Source organism: Pogona vitticeps, chromosome 6 (genome assembly GCF_051106095.1).
Source record: "Pogona vitticeps strain Pit_001003342236 chromosome 6, PviZW2.1, whole genome shotgun sequence".
NCBI lineage: Eukaryota > Metazoa > Chordata > Lepidosauria > Squamata > Agamidae > Pogona > Pogona vitticeps.
The window spans coordinates 24,732,970-24,755,418 of NC_135788.1; the positions used below are offsets into that span (position 1 = coordinate 24,732,970).

At 39.5% G+C, this 22,449-nt stretch overlaps 1 protein-coding gene across 2 annotated transcripts in view; it reads right to left on the bottom strand.

The window, feature by feature from the left end:
• Positions 1 to 12,922: 12,922 nt before the first annotated feature.
• CDK6 (cyclin dependent kinase 6) overlaps positions 12,923 to 22,449 on the bottom strand; it is a 137,795-nt gene continuing 128,268 nt past the window's right edge. For both annotated transcript variants that reach the window (XM_020785171.3, XM_020785172.3), the window contains exons 7-8: positions 15,290 to 15,425; positions 12,923 to 15,025 (exon numbers count right to left, since the gene is read on the bottom strand). In XM_020785171.3, coding sequence (XP_020640830.1) covers positions 14,879 to 15,025; positions 15,290 to 15,425 — 283 coding nt within the window. In that variant the 3' untranslated portion in view covers positions 12,923 to 14,878. The remainder of the gene's footprint in view (positions 15,026 to 15,289; positions 15,426 to 22,449) is intronic.

The following is a 22,449-nucleotide window of genomic DNA, read 5'->3' on the forward strand; positions in this document are numbered from 1 at the left end:
TTAGAGGAACATTTTGCGCAAAGATGAACATGATAAAAGACAAAAATGGGAGGGACCTAACAGAAGCAGAAGACGTCAAGAAGAGGTGGCAAGAATACACAGAGGAATTATATCAGAAAGATTTGGATATCCCGGACAACCCAGACAATGTAGTTGCTGACCTTGAGCCAGACATCCTGGAGAGTGAAGTCAAGTGGGCCTTAGAAAGCCTGGCTAACAACAAGGCCAGTGGAGGTGATGGCATCCCAGTTGAACTATTTAAAATCTTGAAAGATGATGCTGTTAAGGTGCTACATTCAATATGCCAGCAAGTTTGGAAAACCCAACAGTGGCCAGAGGATTGGAAAAGATCAGTCTACATCCCAATCCCAAAGAAAGGCATTGCCAAAGAATGCTCCAACTACCGAACAATTGCACTCATTTCGCACGCTAGCAAGGTTATGCTCAAAATCCTACAAGGTAGGCTTCAGCAGTATGTGGACCGAGAACTCCCAGAAGTACAAGCTGGATTCCGAAGAGGCAGAGGAACTCGAGACCAAATTGCTAACTTGCGCTGGATTATGGAGAAAGCCAGAGAGTTCCAGAAAAATATCTACTTCTGCTTCATTGACTATGCAAAAGCCTTTGACTGTGTGGACCACAACAAACTATGGCAAGTTCTTAAAGAAATGGGAGTGCCTGACCACTTTATCTGTCTCCTGAGAAACCTATATGTGGGACAGGAAGCAACAGTTAGAACTGGTCATGGAACAACTGAGTGGTTCAAAATTGGGAAAGGAGTACGGCAAGGCTGTATATTGTCCCCCAGCTTATTTAACCTATATGCAGAATACATCATGCGGAAGGCTGGACTGGAAGAAACCCAAGCCGGAATTAAGATTGCCGGAAGAAATATCAACAACCTCCGATATGCAGATGATACCACTCTGATGGCAGAAAGTGAGGAGGAATTAAAGAACCTTGTAATGAGGGTGAAAGAGGAGAGTGCAAAAAATGGTCTGAAACTCAACATCAAAAAACTAAGATCATGGCCACTGGTCCCCTCACCTCCTGGGAAATAGAAGGGGAAGATATGGAGGCAGTGTCAAATTTTATCTTCCTGGGCTCCATGATCACTGCAGATGGAGACAGCAGCCCTGAAATTAAAAGACGCCTTCTTCTTGGGAGGAAAGCGATGACAAATCTTGACAGCATCTTGAAAAGCAGAGACATCACCTTGCCAACAAATGTCCGAATAGTCAAAGCTATGGTTTTTCCTGTCGTGATGTATGGAAGTGAGAGCTGGACCATAAAGAAAGCAGACCGCCGAAGAATTGATGCCTTTGAATTGTGGTGCTGGAGGAGGCTCTTGAGAATCCCCTGGACTGCAAAGAGAACAAACCTATCAATTCTAAAGGAAATCAACCCTGAGTGCTCACTGGAAGGACAGATCCTGAAGTTGAGGCTCCAGTACTTTGGCCATCTCATGAGAAGAAAAGAGTCCTTGGAAAAAACCTTGATGTTAGGAAGGTGTGATGGCAAGAGGAGAAGGGGACGACCGAGGATGAGATGGCTGGACAGTGTCTGCGAAGCAACCAACATGAACCTGACACAACTCCGGGAGGCAGTAGAAGACAGGAGGGCTTGGCGTGCTCTGGTCCATGGGGTCACGAAGAGTTGGACACGACTAAACGACTAAACACACACACACACACAATCTTATTCCTATCTACTCAAAATGTATTACTCCCAGATAAATCTGTAGAGGATTGTGGCCATAAATTATCATGGCAGTAAATAGCATATTATATATACCACACAGTTGTTTATTGCCACCCATTGGTGTTTCAGGGTACTGGAAAACTACATCTTTTCAGGGTTGGTCCAGAGATCCTGAGCTGATTTCCTTAGCTACAGTGAGAAGCAGACAGACTATTTAAATTAGACATTTAAAGAAGCACACTGAACGGAAACAGTTCATGCACGTTTGGGATACAGGTGGGAAACCCTTCAGCAGTCCTGACTAGACATGGTGATAAATGTAAAAAAAAAAAAATTGTGATATTTGTTATATATTCATCCTTTCATATTCGTCAGTTCCAGAGACCCTGACAAATATGAAGGGATGAATATTTGCCCATTTTTATTTGTCCCCTTTCTGCCTATGGCCTTCCCACTCTGCCTGGCTGCCCACAGGCAGCCCGGCAGCCCCACAGTGTGTTCCCCTTCCCTTTCCTACCTTAAGGAACTCTGGGCTACCCATTGTAAACATGGTGGCTGCAGCTTCTCTTAGGCAGGGAAGCTGCAGCCTCCATCTTTGCAAAGGGCATCCCACATTCCCTTAAGGCAGGCCACTTAGTGGCGTAGGCCACTGCAGCGAGTGGCAGTGGATGGCGGCTGCAAAAGCCACTGTAGTGCAGGCCACCACGGACGCCGGCAGCAGCGGCACAGACTGCAGGCCCAGATGATGGCAGCCAAAGTAGGGAGACAACAGGGGTAGTGGGAAGGGGGCAGACTGCAGGGGTGGAGAGACAGCTTTATTTTAAGACAATCTCAGGTTGTCTAAAAAAAAAAACCCCAACACACCGATTCATGGTTCATTGGTAGGAAATTTGTGGTTCGTGGTTCATCAACTTTGGCAGATCACGAACCAGGATGAACTGCCATTTTGGCAGTTCGTCCCCATCTCTAGACCTAACTGGCAGTGTTGATTGGTGGCAAATTTTGACTAGTAAAGGCTTTCCCTCCTATATCCCAAGGCTCCAAAAGGCTTCCCCAGGGGAAAAGGGAGCACTGGAATCTGAAGCAGGTTAGAAGAGGAACGTTTCCACAACTTTAAATTAAATAGTTCTGGTAGCCAATCTGACTTACACTTGCTTAAAGTTATGCAGTTGTATTTTGCTCAATGAGTGCTACTTGTTGTTGCATAAAGTAACAAAAAGTAACATTACCAGTTGCAATACTACTGGCAAAACGAACATGGTTAAAGCCTCATTATTCCCCAAAGTGATGTGTAACATTATAACTTGATATATGCTACTTTCCATTCACCAGTCAACCAATAGCCTCATTTTAATGGCTCTGGGACAATAACCACTTCATCCTGTGCATTGTTGAGCCAAAGTCGCAGCTCGCAGGATCCTTTGCTCCACCTTTTTTATTTAAGGTGAACATCTGGCACAAGGTTTTTAAACTAATGGAGATCTACCGCTTGCCCACATCACATTCTAAAACAATCTAGATTTCAATATTGTTTCCTAAAGTGCTACAGCACTTTCCCGATTTACGTGAAGAATCACCTTATTGAAGTTTTTTCATTGACATTATATTGTGTGTAGCTTAAACAAGTGGCACTGAAATTGGTACACATCAGCTACTGATGTAGAAAAAGCTCAGAAAGTAGGTGATGCAGCTAACACTGTACATCAAGGCTTTTATAAATTCAGAAATGTTTCAAATTTTAGGACAATACCCATAGAAAAAAAGTATAAATATGAAAAATCCTTGCTGAATTGCAAAGGTACTGGAAATTGCAGAAGCATACGAAGTTATTTAGTTCATTATATGCTTAATATTCAATTGAGGATGGATCTCTAATTCTGACATGTTTTCATTTTAGCATTCCACCTACTCATCCTCCGCCCTTAATCTATAAGGAGAAATAATAACTTGGAAGGTTACTTTGAAAAAGTAATTATTTACAGTTAAAGTACCAGGTCCCACCCCGTGTAGTTAATAACATTTTGATTCTTCTTGTTCAAAAAAATGTAAAAAGCACTAGTTTCACTTACTCAAAGAAACATCAGAAGGCTACAAGCCATTAGCCCGTACTGCAAAATGTACTGAAGTATTAAGGCCACATCAACAATCTTGTTACTATAAAATTAACTAAAACCAGTTAAATTTCCAGCAGTGAGGCTACTAATTATTACACTTTAACATAACTCAACTATGCTTTCATATCACAAAACAAATTAGTTACACATAACCTATTTGTAACATGTTAATTCCAAGTTCTAAAATTTACTGAGTAAAGAATATCAACAAAGGAAAAAAATGATAGAATTCATTAAAAGTTATCTAATATATAGCTCTACCCTCAGTTGATAGGGATGGGGAAAATATTGATCCCAGATGATGCTCCATTTTTCTTTACCACTGAGTATGCTGGCTGATGATGGGAGATGCAAATCAACATGATCTGGAGGACCATATCTTCCACAAGCCTGGTATAAAGATGCCCACAGTAGACCAATATTTTCTTTTGTTATCACTAGACTTAAATCGTGGATTTTTGAAGTGCATACATGTGGGTACTTATTCTTAAACCTTCTGCTTTAATTAGGGTTTTACATTGCCAATATTTTAGCAGTCCCTGCTGCTATGTCTGTAGCAGCAGCATGATAGAGACATGAGCTGGTGGTGATGCTCATCTTGATGCTGTGAACAGTGTTGTCAGCTCAGCACAACATAGCACAGCAGCAGGCCAAACAAGGTTTTGGTGGTCAGATGGTACTCCTATTCAACAAACATAAAATGGCGGGTAGTCATCATCACACAAATCTTTATTACATACACAACCCTTTTCAGCAAACGTAGAATGCTTGGTAGTCATTGTCACACAAACATTTATCCCATACAATGTATTGTTATCAAAGCTGAAACTTTTTAGTGGAAGAAATCAGGGACATTGTTTTAGATATCTATCACTGAGTACTTTCTAATAACTACAAACAAAAACAAAATAAAGAAAACAAGTTATAAAGAAAGTAAACCAATCTATCTGGTCTATTCTTATTTTCTGCACAATTCATTCCTACTCTACTGATCTACATGTACATTTTACTCTACAAAACCTTTTCAAGTTTACATATGTTAAAAATTTTAAAAAGCCTTGTCTCCTTAGTCACAAAATGCAAATATTATACTACGCAGCTCATTAAGATCAATTACGTATTTTATATCTTGTCAACCTTGTAGTCCCTCTAATCAAATTAGCAGCCCACATATCTAAAATAAACAGTTAAAATGCTAACTATATTATAAAAGCGCAAACTCTTCTATATTTGCAGCTTGTGATGCTTTTTCCTAAGGCTAGTACAACATTCTACACTTGAACTTAGAACCATGAAACTGAGAGTGATACCCATTTTAGTAAAGCTTAAAATAGCAATCATATACACTGCAGAGAAACAACTTGTGTATAAATGTCCACCTTTTTGATAAATGCTGGTCCAATCAATTTGGACTGAGTGCTGTTACTAACCATGTGTCCTCGCTGGATCAGTCAGTTGCTAACCAGGAACCTGAGACTGCAAAAGAAAACAAAATAAAAAAAACACACACACCAAGTCCTTGCAATTGTAAACACATTTGCTCCCAAGTAAATCTTGCTGGTTTCAATGGAAGATATTCAAGAGAAACTATAGTCAGAGCCAGGATTCTTAGACTTTAGTCCTGAAAAGGCTTGCATTACAATGATCCGGAAGAAAGTTTGCTCTTTTCACAATTAACTTAATATGAAAATACTCAGGAATATATAGTTACAATGTAGATATCTAATTCTGTCTCTCTAAAAGCCCAGACCAGCTGAGCCAGAGGAACTTCATTCAGTTGGATGATCCACATCCCAATTATCATGTGCTCTGGCATAGTCTGTGATTGTGGATAATATTGTGTTTTGATATGCTAAGCATGGAAGCTGGGATACAAAACAAAACATAGCAGAATGAAACAAAACAACAGATGACAAATCTTAAGGTCATTCTATTAGCCTAAATGTAGCATAGAAATGTTGGTGCATATACAGTGTCTCGTCTTCACCATTAAAGGCTTGTCAATTTCCTCAAAAAAGAGAGTTCAGTATAAACAGAAGCACACAGAACATTGTTCATAACCATTCCAGGGCATGGAGAAACTCTTTTATACAGGAGCTCCATATGAGCACTGAAGCACCTAAAGCTCAGAATCAGGAACACAGTCCCCAACCTGAAGCCCTGTGTGTGCAAAATCCCCCCCCCACTTCCATGAAAGGCTCCAAGAATAACTAAGGGTTCCTTGTTATGTGAATAGTGAACCCTTTCCCATCGCCTTATCTACTCCACATTGATAAGGACACTCTTTCCCATAGAAAGAGTGTCCTTATCAATGTGGAGTAGATAAGGCGATTCTGTAGAACAAGGATGAAGAATGTGGGCCTCTAGCTGTTTACTGGACTGCAACTCCTATCATTCCTCACCACTGGCTATGCTGGTAAAGCTGACGGGAGCTGCAGTTCAAGACGATACGGAAGACCACACATTCCTCAACCCTGCTGCAAAATTAAGTCCCACACCTTACAATGACGTCCTTACACCTGCACAACTGTATCTAAATTAAAAACATTTAGCTTGACTGCAGACTATGAAAAAAAAAATTTTTTTAAAAAAGCAAAGCTGCATTTTCAGAATTCAGGCCCTAGAACTGACAGACTATTGACACGTGAGGGAATTAAAAAAAATACGCTAATACATAACAAACAAAATTAAATGTCTCACGCACAGTTTAAATGATAGGAAACCCACAATATTCCCTACAGAATGCATTTCAAGTTATAAAATAGCTCTTCAAAGCTAGAAAACATGATCTGTTTGTTTCTTTGTTTCATGGATGCTCAGATTCTCAGGAGAGTGAATTTTACCCTAGCCACTGGCCTCTGTGCTTAAACAGTAAACGCACAGTTATATAAAACTACAGAGCTTTGAAAAGAAATCAGGGATGGAGAGAATATTGTAACTGCCTCTAAAAAGTAGGCAACTAAGCTGAAAGTATTTCATGGGCAGGTGGTGTCTACATTCAAAGTGTATCTTAACATCAGTATGTGGCAAAATACAGCAGTGCAAAATGTAAGCTCTTTCAAGTGGCCCGTCTTGATAACCCATCTAGATATCATCTTGATGGATGTAGCACAGGACAAGACACCTATATGGAGGAGAAATGGTTGTCTGCATTTTGAAACCATCAAGCTCAAAGAATTATTCCTGAAAGAGCAGCAATGGATAAGGGGAAGAAAAAGACCTTAGTGATCAAAACTGCAATATTTAAAAACACACCTTGAAAAATTCTGGGCCAGCAAATAAAAGTTCTCAGATAAAATTTAGATCCTTTAGGACACCATGTTATTGTTCACATGGACTGAAAGAAGGTGTAGTGTGCATACTAACAGTAGAAACAGGATCTGTGGGACAAGTTTTGGAGCTGGGTGATGACTTTGTGTTAAACAAACCCTCTAACAGCCTTTGGAGTTAAGAAAGAATGTAAATGCTTTCATTTATAGCTATGGAGAGCTGAAAAGAACAATAAAATAAAATTAAACAAAACGAAACACCATACTGAGATGTCCTATAGTGGGACAGACCATTGATCCATCTAGAATAGAATAATCTACTCCAGAATGCGGAAAGGCTACTTTTTTAAACTACAGCTCTCAGAATTCCCCACCTGACATGGCCACTAACTTCCCCAGACTTTGACTCTAACTGAGAATGGCATTCCAAAGTCTCAAGTTCTTTTCCATGTCCAGCTATGTGAGATTCTCCCAACCAGAGAATCTCATGAGTGAATTTGGGGCTTTCTATAAACAACATGTGTGCTCAACTACGGTGCTAGGCTATGAAGGCAAAAACAATTTATAATATATTCTTGAAGGTTTTCACAGCTGGGATCCGATGGTTGTTGTGGAGTTTCCGGGCTGTTTGGCTGTGTTCTTAGGAAGAAAATCCTTAAGAACATGGCCAAACAGCCCGGAAGAACCACAACAACCAATTTCTAATATATTTTGATGTACAGGAAAACCTATAGTGACATATGATAAGCACCAAGGCTCTAAGGGAACAGGATGTCTTCCTCTAAAATGAAAATCAGCTAAACATTGGGCACAATATTTATGTCAGACCTAACTTGAAAAGTTTTGAAATAGCTCATTCTGAAGTGCCTTTTAAAATCTATCTTGCAATTAGACTGATTGTGCTACATAACATAAATTAGATATTTCTCTCTCTCTCTCTCTCTCTCTCTCTCTCACACACACACACACACACACACAGGCACACACACACAGATGTTCCTATGTTTTTAAAATGGCCACACTGGAACTATTCATAGAAGACCTCCTTAGTAATGTTTCCACTTTGTGAAAATACTTTTTCTGTCATCATTTTACAAAGGTGAATTAATATTTTTTGAAAACTAAATTCAGAGTTTTCATAAAAGTCAGTCTAAACAGGTCATGATATTCACTCTTTTTATCTACACTTACCACACATTCTTTGCACTTGGGATATTTTTCTGACAAATACCCTCCTTGATATCACAGTTTTGCGTAGCCTTATTTTTCATGTATCACTGTGGTTTCACATCAGTTTTCAATACTTCACAAAATCCTACTCTCCTCTACCCAAGCACCTTGAAGATTTATTCATATATGATCACATGCTTGTTCCCTTCTAGTTTTTGGAAACATTCTACACATTTTAAGCAAGATGCATGTACAAGATCTTTCCAGTCTCTTCTTTGCTACTGGCAGAATTAACTGATTACAAATCTCCAAGTGTGAGCAAGGGTGCCCCTTGTGGTGAGACACGAGAACAACAAGTTGCAATTCTTACTGAATCACAGCAATTTATTCCAAATGTGGCATCCTCCTCTTTCCTTATTTTATTAGAAAGAAGTGCAATCTAACTCAATGGTGAATAAATTCCCCTGGAGAAGACAACTGAAAATGCACCCAAAATCAGTTCTCAAATCGTAACTGGAACTTGTCGGCCTGGCATCTTGCACATTCCCTCTTAGTGGGACAATGCTATATATATTGCTCCTCATGGTGATTCAAGTAAGTTACAGTTGGAAAACTAAAGATGACAAGGTTCCAGCATCATGGTCTACTGGTCTGTTAGTTCCTTCTATTACTTTTAAATGCTTCTGGAATTTGCCTTAATAGTTTTGTACTCTCTCCCTCTCTCACACAAAGAGCTTGACAATCAAGTTGTCTTATTACTGGGTCTCTGCCTGATTGTCTTCCAGCTTCTGCCACTGCCTGTCCACCTTTTCTTCTACTTGTTGGTCCTCTTCCAACTCCGCTATACATGTGCTGTACATCTGTGGATCTGTTTTGCCTACAGGTTCTTTTCTTGTTTGCCATCACAGTTCTCATCATAACCCATTTCCATCATAATGAGGCTGGAAAGTATATATATTTCAGCTACCTATTGCTGAGAGAGATGCAAAAGTTTTACTTGTTTTCTATATTATTTCAGCCACAATGTAAATGCTAAATGGCTGTGCTTTTGTGCTAATTCTGGAATGCTAAAAGGCATTGCTTTTGTGCTAATATTCTGGAATGATCCTAAGCAGAATACTTGGATAGGCCTTCAATGGATTATATGGCTACGTAGTAAGGTTTCATGCCCTTCTCTGCAGCAGTAACAAACAGGTAACAGTCTTGAGCAAGAAAACAGAATGTGCCTTTCCTGAAGGCCAAAGGCACTGCAAAGGCATCAGTTGCCACAAAATAGCAGCATTGGCAATGATCTGAACCACTTGAGCCCAAAGAAGATTTATCAGAAGGGTCAAGTAGCAAAACCCCTGGCATGATGTTGGGAGTTTGCAATTATAGTATGCATGTACTGAAGTTATTCTAAGTAGAACTTCAAGGCAATCAGAGGGCAACCTAACACTGTACGTATTAAGGCCACAATAATTTCAATGCTACTCTACCACAATGTCTCCGGATAATACCCATTGCCATCTGAAGTTCAAGCTCAATTTTTATTATATTGAACAACTGCTACTTATCAGCTGGATTCTATCACATCCAGATATTCTGCACATAAAAGAGATATTGTTCTGACTCCCAGTGAAATATGATGAATAAAAGCCAGTTAACAGTTTTATTTAAAAAATCAGTTTATAAGACTCACCTACTCTGACAGCACATAAAGAACAGCATTTCTAATCTGCATTTCATAACTGGGAGAACCCACCCAAGCCTCAGATAAGCATAGGAGTAATATCTTTAAAAGTTTCACTAAGATTCCACTGAAGCAAAATGGGGCCCTCTATATTCATTTTCACTGAACAGAAGAAACACAGTTTTTATACCCAGTCATAAATGTGACTTGAATTTTGTGACTGACTGTAATTTTTTTTTAAATCTGGTATTAGATAGTGAAAAGATAATATCTGTAAGTTTTGAAGGGGATAATCACTACTATCTCACATGGCACATTTCTAGGTTCTTGCACATTTCTAAGCAGGCATAAACACACACAGGGAGGGGAAAGAGCAGGTCCAAGCCTTCCTCACTGCTCTCCTCACATAGAGTCTGAAGTGGTGACCTACAAGTAGAGAGCAGCAATGGAGGAGGAGAAGTTAGGATGGTCCTTTCTTCCTGTATTTACTTACACTAGAAAATGTAACACCTTAACAAGGCTATAGTTTCTAGCAGCCAATATATCTATCCTTTGTACAGTATAACATTATTTTAAAATGCGCCTCTTACATAAATAAGGAAAAGTAGCAGAATACATAAGTTAAATGGCATTTTTTGGCAAAATAAAACTCAAGCGAAAATTAATCTTTGAGTCAGGCAGGCCAGTATATAACACATTGTATTTCCACATAGATATACTATGGGACAGAAGAGATGAGCCTCAAGGTAACAACCTGCAATAGAGTAAAATACAATAAAGTTCAGTACAAGCAGGATTGCCTGGCACGGGGCAGGGACAATGGCTATTTGCTCTGGGCCCTCTGAAAAGCAACAGTCGCTTCCCTCAGTTCTTGTATATACCTTCCCAAAAACCCCACATACTGCTTACTAGAGTTCTCCATGTGTATGTCTGGGATACCAGCAGGACCCTGAAGCGTACACATGCCCCAGGCCCCTTTTGGACACTCCAGAGTAAGAAATGTCAAAAATTACACACCCACCAACAACAAAGTATCTGGGTAGATTCAATGTTCCCCCTCCCTCATTTAGGAATCAGATCAACCTCAGGGATGAAACAGAAATCAACTGATTCTTAAGAGATCAGATTTACTCTACAGCATCACCATTCCTCCTGGACACCATGAATGAGTATCATTAGTTCATATACATGGCCTGATTAACCAGCATGGCAGATGGCAACAGCAGCATAGCTAGTGCAAGCCAAATTCTTCAACATGGTGACAAGGTGCCGCAGGAATGTTCTATGATGCAGGGGGCTTTTTCGTACTTTCCCCAAGACCCTCTAAGTTCCAGTCCAGAGAGCTGTGTGGTGGGCTCTACATGTATAGCAGAATTATAAATTGCCTCCACCTCATAACAGCTGCCAGACAAATTGCTTCCACAAACATTGCAAGAGGCTTCCACTGCAACATAAGGAATGGATTTGAGCAATGAAAAATTGAAAAGCTCAATCAGACATGACAAGCCCTTGTGCATTCTGGAAGGGATCTCTGGACTGTACCCCAAGAACTGATTTGGAAGCATAAGAGGTTCCCATGCAGATGTATTCCTAAACTTTCATAATTTTATTCCCATGCTAGAAGCAGGTAAGGGCATTGCTGAAGAAAGGTATAAAACTTATTTTCTGTTGCACATAGTTGGGGGCCATGAACAAGCAAAGGCAAGTGAAGCCAGTTGAAAAGCAGATGGGTAGTTTTTCAAGGTTAATATACCATTAACTAAGCTACACAGAGGAGTGTGAGAAACAACCTTTTCTGGCTATCAGACCTGGGAAAAATTACTTTCTCAGACTTCATTTATTTATTTATTCGACTTTAACTCCTAGAACATCCTCCCTTGCAGGCTATGCTGGCTGGATTTTGGAGTCGTAGTCCAAAAAAGTAACTTTTTTGAGCTCTTTCAGGAACATGGGGTGCTACCATGTACTAGGTTAGATCCTTTCTCTATCTAGCTCAGTGCTGTCTACTTTGATTGTACACTACTCCATACTTCTTAGCAGACGTTTTTGAAATTACATGATGCTAAGGACTGTGCCTGACACCTTAAAAATGTGAAGCATGAACACTACCACTGAGCTACAGTCTCTTCTCAGTTTTCCCTTGGATGGTTCCAATGGCCAAAACATCTTTTGCAGGCATTACACTGGCATACGGGGACATGGTGTGACATACAATGGCAGATTACTGCTAATTAGAAATCCCCACTGTGTTTCCTCATTGCTTACCTGTAATCTCATTGTGAGTTGGGTGGCTTTGCACATGATCTAGAATCTAAGCAGAGACCCTAATTAGCAGCAATTTGCCACTGTGGGATATTTCCCTTGTACCAGTATAATTTACACAAGAGGATTTTGGTGACTGTATCTTCGAAATGGCAGTGGTTTGGGTAATATGCAGGATCATAACTTGCAAATGTTACTTTTTTGGAATACAACTCGCAAAATTCCCCAAGTAGCATAGCCAGAACTCTGGGAGTTGTTAACTTCAAAAGAGTTAAATTCCAAAGCTCTAAAAAAGACTGAGTTTCAAGGAATGTGGTAAGGCAAAGTATAGCACAATTCACACTCCAACTATGATTCAGCACCTATGACAAATGAGATATAGTGCACATTTGTGTGACCTGAAATCATTACAGACAGGACTGACAAACAGCTAGCACACAGGTGGGGAGACTTGGACAATTCAAATGTTTTGGACTCTAATTACTAAAAGCTCCAAACTCTGTTGGTCTGCCAGCATGACCAATGGTAACAGTGGCAGTTGTACATCTGGATGACCCACAGTTTCCCACTTCTGGATTAACACAACTGAGACTTCCATGGGCATTCACAGTACTAGCCATTATCAATTCATTCCAATAGCATCCACCTCTGCTGTCATTGTTTTTGTGGTTGTTGCAGCTAATTATATGCCAGGTCATTTTCCTCTGAAATTAATTAGAGTCACTGCAGTAGAACCATGCTAGATGTATATTTTTCTTTCGCAGATTAAAAAATATTCATCAAACTGTACTACAAAAATAAAATTTCTTTTAAAAATTCTCTATATATTTTTTAAAAATTAAGCTAATATATATATACAGTATATATACACACACAATTCAATGTACTATTTAAAGTATTTGTGCTAAGGCAGCTAGGTGAATTAGTGATTAAAGCTGGCTTTCAGTTATAGCAAGTTCAAAAGAAACAGTATAAGCAGAGCAATCCACCTAAGCGGGGATGAGAAAGGATGCCTCACACTTTACAGTACAGAAAACAGAAAAAAATCTACTACTTCCATGAAATGCCGAGGATCTGAGGTTGACCTGAAGTGACAATAAGTTGTGTACTCCAACGCCTGAGTTTTATTGCTTACTTTGCATACAATCTGTGCGATAGCAACGAGAACAGCACAATTTATCCATGCTTAGTCAGACGTAAGGTCCATTAAGTTGAATCCAGATTCAGTCATGCTTAGATTAGGCCCATCAAAATCAACTGCCAGGATCCTAACAAGCAATTGCACAACTTCTTTTCCACAAGTGGTTGCACTTTCTCAGTGACTTGCAGAATGGTAGTATCCTAAAAATGTTTGCGCAAGTAGTTCTGTTTGCTCACTGTTGAGCAAGCCGTTGCAATGTTTGTGTGTGTGATTATATGGAATCCCTAAATGCTTGTACCAGCTTGAAGCTCCCATTGTGTGATCCCTTGCACAACAGTGCAATGCAGTGCAACCACATGTGCAGATAACATCTAACAGAATAATATTAGAAAGGATCTCAACTAATGGAATTTACACAAGTAATGACCACTGTGGTCCAAACAAGAAATCCAAAGTATTATGTATAGTGTAGCTTACTCCCAGGGGAAAAAAAGCACAGGACTGCCATCTTGCAGTGCAATTCTATACGTGTCTATTCAGAAGTCCCACTAGATCAGTATAGCTTAGTCTAAGGGGTGAAGGATTACAGCCTTTGTCAGATTTGCCCTCAGAGAGAGGAAAAATAAATTTCCACTGTCCACTGAAAATTTTACAAGAACACTTCTTTTTTCTTATTCTGCTTGATCCTTGCAAGTTGCATATAATGTATGTCTGAAACAAATCAGTCTAAAAGATTCACAATGGTATTGAAAGACAAGAATGAAGGTACACTGACATAGGCTCAGCAAACTAAAGAAGTGATGTCTGCAAATTGTTTTTCTTAAAACCCTACGTTTTCCTGTCACATGTACATATAATGTCACATGCATTAATAACACCCTTATACATTTAAGCTGGATGCACAAGTTACTATGAAGAACAATGAAGTGCTGTAATTATTATAATCTCATGTTGCCTATTGAGGAAGGAATACAGTGTTGATTAGAAAACCCCGGTGCATTTGTACACATTTCCCTGTAACTGCAATCTATTGAGGCTCAGCGTTTCAATGTCATTCTTTGAAATATTGCTTTAAGAAATTGTTCTCCACCCCAATTGCAATTAAGCACATAAACAGGCAAACCATATTACCCCTCTTCAGAGGAATACCAAATCAGACTTCAGCACCTAGTGATGGAATTTAAGTTGTGTTTTGGTAACGAAAGTAGATTACTCTAATCCATGGCAGTGTCCATGTTAGAGGGAGAAAATATTGAGAAAACTGGTCAGCAGCTTCTGTTCCCCTGGAAATCTCCAGACAGAACTAAATAAACATCAAGCCACAGTGGGAGTTACTGGATATCTTGACACTTGCATTGCTCTGATGAAAGTTACTAGGTTCTTCTCCTTAGAGAAAGAGGCTGTCCTTCTGAAGAAACACATGGACAACTATGAAGTACCAGGAAGTAGTCTTCAGTTGGACAGCTATGATGTTTTATTTTAAAAACCTTGATGATGATATTAAACAGAAATCTGTCTTGCTCCTCAGTAGGTTAAGGCTGAAACAACCTTATGGTGTATTCATCTCAGTGGAATTTTGACTCGATGACATATCCGAGTCTGTATTTTCCTTGCATTTCTCCAGATCATGAAAATAAGGGTGAGATAGAGCATCATAAGCCGATATTCTCTTTGTGGGATTGAATGTCAAACATTTCTGTATAGAAGGGGGAAAATGAGATCATTATAAATTAGGAAACAACACTAAGATTTCTACAATATATTTCTTCTGACATACTCCCTGAAGATTTAACAAGGAATAGCAACCTCTTACTTAAGCGTATTTTACACAAAGGTAATCAAAGGTTTTGTCATCTGTATCTGTCATCGCTAGTACTATTCATTTAACTAATATAATTTTTTGGTCATCTGTTCCTGACAACTAACTCTCTTCTGAAACCAGAATACAGCAAGCACTTACGAGTAGCAAGTCTTTGCCTAGTTCATCAATATCTGTTACAAAAAGTTCAATGGGCTGTGGGGCACGAGGAGTGAAAGCGTTCCTTGGGAGAGCAACATCACTTGGCCAGTCGTCTTCGCCAGGAAGCCCAATTACACTGCACAAAAAACAAATAAAATAAACAATAAACAAAAAAATATATGTTCATGACAGGTAAAATACTAATATAGACTGGTTAATTTTCAGGGTGGTATAGTGGATAGAGTGATGATGCATTAGGACTCAGGAGATCTGGGTTGCAATATCTGATTGACCATGGAAACTCACTGGGGCAGTGGTAGAACAAGTAAAACCACTCCATCATCATCATTCAAAAATACCAGGCACAGTTAATCAAAATTATAAAAACAGTGACAGATATTATATAACAGATACAAGTTTTAACAAAAAAGCTAAGTGTATCTGTTAAATATCAACATATTATATATGCTGATCTTAATATTGCTGGGTTGTTTTTGTAGCTCTGATTATGTTATTTCTGAAATCTGCAACTGCTTTTCAGTTGTTGGGCTCTGTATTTTGTTAGTTTTTGCAGTTCTTTATCGTCAACTCTGGCATCTCCTGGAATTGCAATGTCAGTTATTCAAACATTACTTCATTTATTTATTTATTTTATTTATTTATTACATTTATAGCCCGCCCATCTAGTCGTACCGACTTCTCTACTACTATGTCTGGTGTGTTATGTTCAAGGTGTCTTATCAGATTGCATCTGAAAATCCCACAAGATTCTGACTTTTGTCATGTTCTGACACATTCCCATAAGTTTTCAGAGGCTGGCAAATTATATTTTTTGTATCATCATCACCATCAACATCATAGCAATCTACACCTGAGTGCGTTCCAATAAAATCAATATGCAATAAGTGCAACACATTTAATCACAACCTTAATATTGAGTGTAAGTATGAGTGTGTGTTTGCATACACCTGTACATCAACACAAAATTCCTAAAAATAGGCAATGATCAAAAGGAATTAACCAACTGCTAAAAAACAGCTAAAAAGTGCAAATAAAATACATCATCACTGACCTCTCCCTACACCCAACTCAAATTTGAACAGATAGGTTTTCATTTGTTTGTCCATCTCTCGTTCTGTACGAAAGTGCTGGATTCGACAGCTTTGGAGCCTAAGGAGGAAATCTTGAAGTCTGGAATTTGCTGTCCTAGTCCAAGAGACTGACAAATGTCCAGAATCTGTGGACTGAGTCCTCTTAAGAGGAATATGCCATGAGATCAGGGAGTAACAAGTTGAGTTTAAGAACCAGAAAGGAATGCTGACCACATATGAAAATCTGTTAACTAAAGAGCAGAAGATAAAGAACAAGAGCTTGAAAAAATGGGCGTAGCTGTTGATTGGTGGTCAATGGTAAAATTAGAATCAAGATACAAAAAAGATAGGACTGTGGGTTTCTTTGAGGGCAAAGTACAGGTGGATAGACTGTGGATATATACTGATGAAATTTTGATAATTAAAATCTGATGATAATTAAGAAAATGTACACATACTTATTAGAATATGATTTAGAGGATGAGAGGGTGAAAGAGACAATGGTAAAATGGGCAATTTTTTGGATATAACGTAGGTCTTGATGATTGGACTAAGATGTTGAAAGAAAAGCTATAAGATGATTAAACCAGCAAATCTCCAGAGAAAATATCCTCAAAATGTTTTACAGATGGCATTACAAACCTGTAAGACTAGCAAAAATGTCAGAGGGTAACAGCAATATATGTTGGAAGTGTAAAAAAATGCAGGAACTCATTATCATATGTGGTGGACATGCAAAAAAGTCAAAAATTACTGGACACAGGTGTGGGAATTAGTAAAAGAAATTACCCAGCAGAAATTAGATATAAAACCTGAAATGGCATTATTGAATGTCGTACCAGGAATTAATGATAAAAAATTGAAGCATTGTCTGATGTATATACTCACAACAGCTAGATTACTCTGGGCCCAAAAATGGAAAAGTGAAGAGGTTCCAACGAGTGAAAAGTTGTTAAAGAAGCTATGGGATATAGCAGAACTGGACACTCTATCAGAAGCACTACAGGAACAACCAAGGGACTATGTAAAACAAAGCTGGGAACTAATATACTCTTGGGCCCAGAAGAAGACAGGAGTGTAGGGCAAATTTTACCATATATATATACAGTGGTGCCTCGCTTAACGACGTTAATTCGTTCCAGCGAAATCGCTGTAGAGCGAAAACGTCATAAAGCGAAATAAAAAAGCCCATTGAAATGCACTGAAAACCGTTCAATGCGTTCCAATGGGCTGAAAACTCACCGTCCAGCGAAGATCCTCCATGGGGCGGCTATTTTTGGTGCCTGTAGAGTGAGGAGACATTCTGAGCACCCGGCGGCCATTTTGAAAACCCGACGATCAGTTGTTTTGATCATTGTAATGCAAAGAATCGGTTCCCGAAGCAGGGAACCGATCTTTGCAAAGCGAAAAAAAAAACCATTTAAAACATCATTTTGCGATTGCAATTGCGATCGCAAAAACATCGTCGTGAAGCGGATTTATCATTATACGGGGTAATCGTTAAGCGGGGCACGACTGCATCTACTTAGTATACACTGGAAACCAAACCGGGGAGAGCGGAGGGTTAACGAGGCTGGAGTCTCTGACTCCAAAGGGGGGAGGTTTTAGCTTAGTAGAAGGTTTAGTTTAGTTTTTCTTCTTTATTATTCTTTTTTCTTTTTCTATTTTTGTTTTTTGTATGTCTGAATTAAAAAAAACAACAAAAAAGTTGAGTTTAAAACCATTTGTGCCACACTTGTCTATACCAGGTTACGAGGACGAAGTGAAGAAGAAGGAAAACCACTAAAAGGATCTCACTTACCTTGAAAAAACCTATAATAATAATCATGTGTCATGAATAGAGATGGGAGTATTTATATATGAATACCCCCCCACAGCTGGAGATAACGAAGGTCCAGCCCGTTGGGGCCAGACTGTCCACTCATCGTTCCGCTGCTGCAGGCTTCGTGCTCCATTCCTATCGCTCCGGAGATGGCGGTGGATTAGCCACTCCTGGCAGGAGGTGGGATGACGAGCCTCTCTGCCAGGTCTAAGAGTGGCTAATCCACCTTGAGCTCCAGAGTGATAGAAACAGAGCGCGGAGCCTGCAGCAGCAGCAGCAGCACAGTGAATGGAAGGTCTGGCCCCAAGGGACTGGACCCTTGTTATCTCCACCTGCGGGGGTGTATTCGCATATAAATACCCCCCCATCTCTAGTCATGAAGTCAATTTTGACTCATGACAACCCTTTTCAGGGTTTTCCAGGTAGAGAATACTCAGAATGTTTTATAGGATTATTGTAAGTCAGTTTTAACTTGAGGGCACACAACATACACAAATCTTCTCATTATCTAATAAATATAATTTGTCACTCACCCAAAAGAGGCAGAAAATATTCATTTTGTTGTTATCCTATTAAGGGAGGGGGAAAAATGTGACCTCTGTGACCCCCATTAAAAATTGCACCTAAAAACCACAATTTTTAGAATGTACAATTGGCCACTGTGGTTCATTATTGCCGTATTTTATTAAGACATGTAGACACTTCCCACTGCCCTGCCCCACCAAAAGAAGGAATTTATAAAACAATACCTAAATGGATCTGAATAAGGTACAGAATGAAAAGATGGCCCCAAACAGCCAACTGTGACATATAGTGGTGCCTTGACTTACAAACACCCTGACATACAAACTTTTTGACTTACAAAGAGCTCCGTTTGCAAAATTTTGCTTTGACATGCGAACAGAGCTGTGACTTACGAACAAAAAAAGTGGGGAAAGCAGGAAATGGACTTTGGACTGCCTGGTACTGTAATTTTAAAATGTAAAAATTGGTTTAAAAGGTGCTAGGTTTGGTTTAAAGCTGCTTGGTTTTAAAGGTGTTCTGTTTAAAAGGTGTTCGTTTTCTCCCTCCCTCCTTTCCTATCCTTTTTTAAAACCTAAGTCATCTTAGGTTTAAAAAAATTCTCCCCCCAGTGGTAGAGGATGGATTAACCAGTTTTGCATTAGTTCCTATGGGAACTAATGCTTTGACTTACAAATGGCACCTCTACATACGAACAAAAAACAGCCAGAATGGATTAATTGGGTTTCAATGCATTCCTATGGGAACTGTTGACTTGACTTATGAACGTTTTGACTTACGAACATCTTCTGGGACGGATTACGTTCGTAAGTCAAGGCACCACTTTATATAGAGCTATTTCAGGCCAATCCCTTTTTTTAAAAAAATTGCCTGAAAGGGATGATATTCCAAGGTCCCAGAGGGGACAGTTTTGCCCCCAGGTCTGTGGAAGTTATACACCTTTGTACTAAATTTAAGGCTATGATCTTAAAATATCTTGTATTACTGGTGCCTGTGCCACACTAAGTATATGAACCAAAGGGGTAAAAATACACAACTACATTTTGATTCTTCCTCCATATCTCTAAAGAAGGCACCTCACTAAAACCATCAAACTGTTGTCAACATATAATTTTTTTAAAGAAGTCAGACCTGGCACAAATGTTTTCATCTCTGTAACTGTACTGTAAGTATCACAGAAAATTGTAGATCAGAACACAGAAGAGTTTGGTTGTTTTTAGCATATGATGAAGATGAGGATGATGGATATCTATACAAAATCATACTGTACATAGTAATTTACAGTCATACAGATAAAAAACAGGCAAGTCTTGCCTTGAAGGAACATAGAGTGCCATTGTGAGATAGTGTTTAAGGGTGCTAGACTAGGATTTTGGACATCCAAGCTCAGGTCTCCACTTAGCTACAAAACTCATTGGAGGGCAGTGGGCCTGTCACTGTCTTTCAGCTGAGTGAGGATAAAGCTGGTATGAAGAAAGTCATGTATGCCTTGAGCTCACTGCAGAAAAGATTGGAGATAAATATAATACAACATGAGGGAAAGCAACAGAGAGAGGGAAGAAAGTACAGTGGTGCCTCGCTTAACGGGCGCCCCGTTTAACAATGAAATCGCATACCGACGAACTTTTTGCGATCGCTTTTGCGATTGCATTGCGATGTTTTAAATGGGGAAAAATCGCTTTGCGATGATTGGTACCCTGTTTCGCTTACCGATCATCACATAGCGATGATTTTCCAACAGCTGATCGGCGGTTCCAAAATGGCCACCGGGTAAAAAAAATGGCCGCCCGCTGTGTTTAGGGACGGATTCCTCGCTTACCGGGCAGCAAAAATGGCTGCCGTATGGAGGATCTTCGCTTTAAGGTGAGTTTTTAGCCCATAAGAACACATTGAAAGGGTTACAATGCATTCCTATGGGCTTTTAAAAATCGCATAGCAACGAAATCGCTTTGCAGTGATTTTTGCTACACCGATTAACGTCGCTATGCGAAGCACCACTGTAAAAGGATGGAGATATCCCCTTTCTATCCCTGTGGCCAATGAAGTTATACATATCTCAAGGTTTGTTGCAAAGACAATAAAAGCTAAGGATAAGCCAATAGCTTTAACAGAGGCCAGGAATAAAGCTAGCGAAACAAAGATATCTAATGGATCACTGACAGAGATATTTAGTAATCATTTCATGCCAAGTCAAATAAAAACTGGCATTTTATGATTGAGCCTAAGAACATCTTAGTAAAAAGGCACGTGAACACATTTGGAATGAAAATAGCTATGTTGTTGCCACTAGGGAGCAGCACTGCTCTAATTTCCAAGAACCACTTATTTTCTTGCGAGGTAATTATAACATCACACATCTCTGAGTCTTCTCCTGCTTCATTTCTGACTCCTAAGCCAAATTCTAACAATGCTTGGCTCCGCTTTGTTTCCTACTTCTGCATTCCATCCACCTATGTTTATCAGCATGTTTTGTTTTGGTGTGTGCTTTATTTCTGCAAGCTTTCAATTTCTTCTTCAACAACTGCAGCTAAGCATACAGATGAGCGATTGTTATGCTGTTAGATCTTCCAAGATGGCTGAAGATGGAGACCTGGAAGGGCAGTGATGAAGGAACTAGAAAAGACCCTGAAGAGTAAGGGTGTGTCACTGAATCCCAATTACTATGCACAGATGTGAAAGCTGGACACTGAAGAAAGCCAACAGTTAACAAATATAAGTTCATCTGAAATATTGTGCTTGAGGAGAGCTCTACAAGTAGGTCCTAGATTAAAATGAGCCTGAAACATCTCTAGAAGCAAAAATGACAAAGCTGACATTGTCATACTTTGTGCATATGAAAAGATAGACTTGAAGAGAAAAGCTGAATTCAGCAGGAAAAGAGGAGGACCAACTAAGAGATGGATTGATTCCAGAAAGGAAGCCATGGCATTGAGTCTCCAAGATCACAGAAAGGCTATTAATGGTAGGCCCTTTGGGAAGTCATTCATTCATTCATAGGGTTGCCACAAGTTAGAGGCGACATGACAGCATATTACAATAGCAGCTAAGTTTTTATTTTCAGCTATGAGAATTCGCAAAACGCAATAGCAAGATTTTACACTATATTATGCATTTATTCTATGTATTTATCTTTGTATAATCCTGTCTAGGACCACATAATAAAACTTACTTACAATAACAGCAATGATACTATTGTGAGGGCATTATCAAGTGCTAGATTTTTCAGTCTCTCAGGTCAAGACTCCTTGCAGTTTCTTGCCAGTGTCAAAAGGCGACTCTGTATGATGATTGTACAGACTCTTGTAACCCACTATTCTCTAGCCCTATTCAGGCGTCAATATTATGGAATAATCACCTTGTGCTCAGAGAGAGAGAGAGAGAGAGAGTGCTAGCCTCACGCCCTTCCATCACGATGAATGTGTGAAGGGCAATAAGTCTGAAGAGGAGACTTCATTAACGGGGTGGGGGTGGGGGTGGGGGGGAGAGCTGGCTCTCTCCATGCTAACTGGAGCCCTGGATTTCTAGGATTCTAATTCTCATGGAGAGCTGCCAATGATCGTAGCTCTCCACTTCAGACTTGTCACGTTCCATGTGTTCAGGGTGATGGTAGGACTATCACTACCGAACAGCAACTTAGGCTTTCCCCCAAGACCCTAAAAATTAGAGGACTTTGAAATCTAGAGGTGAATTTACTGAGGACTGTTAGGAAAATAAATGGCAACACC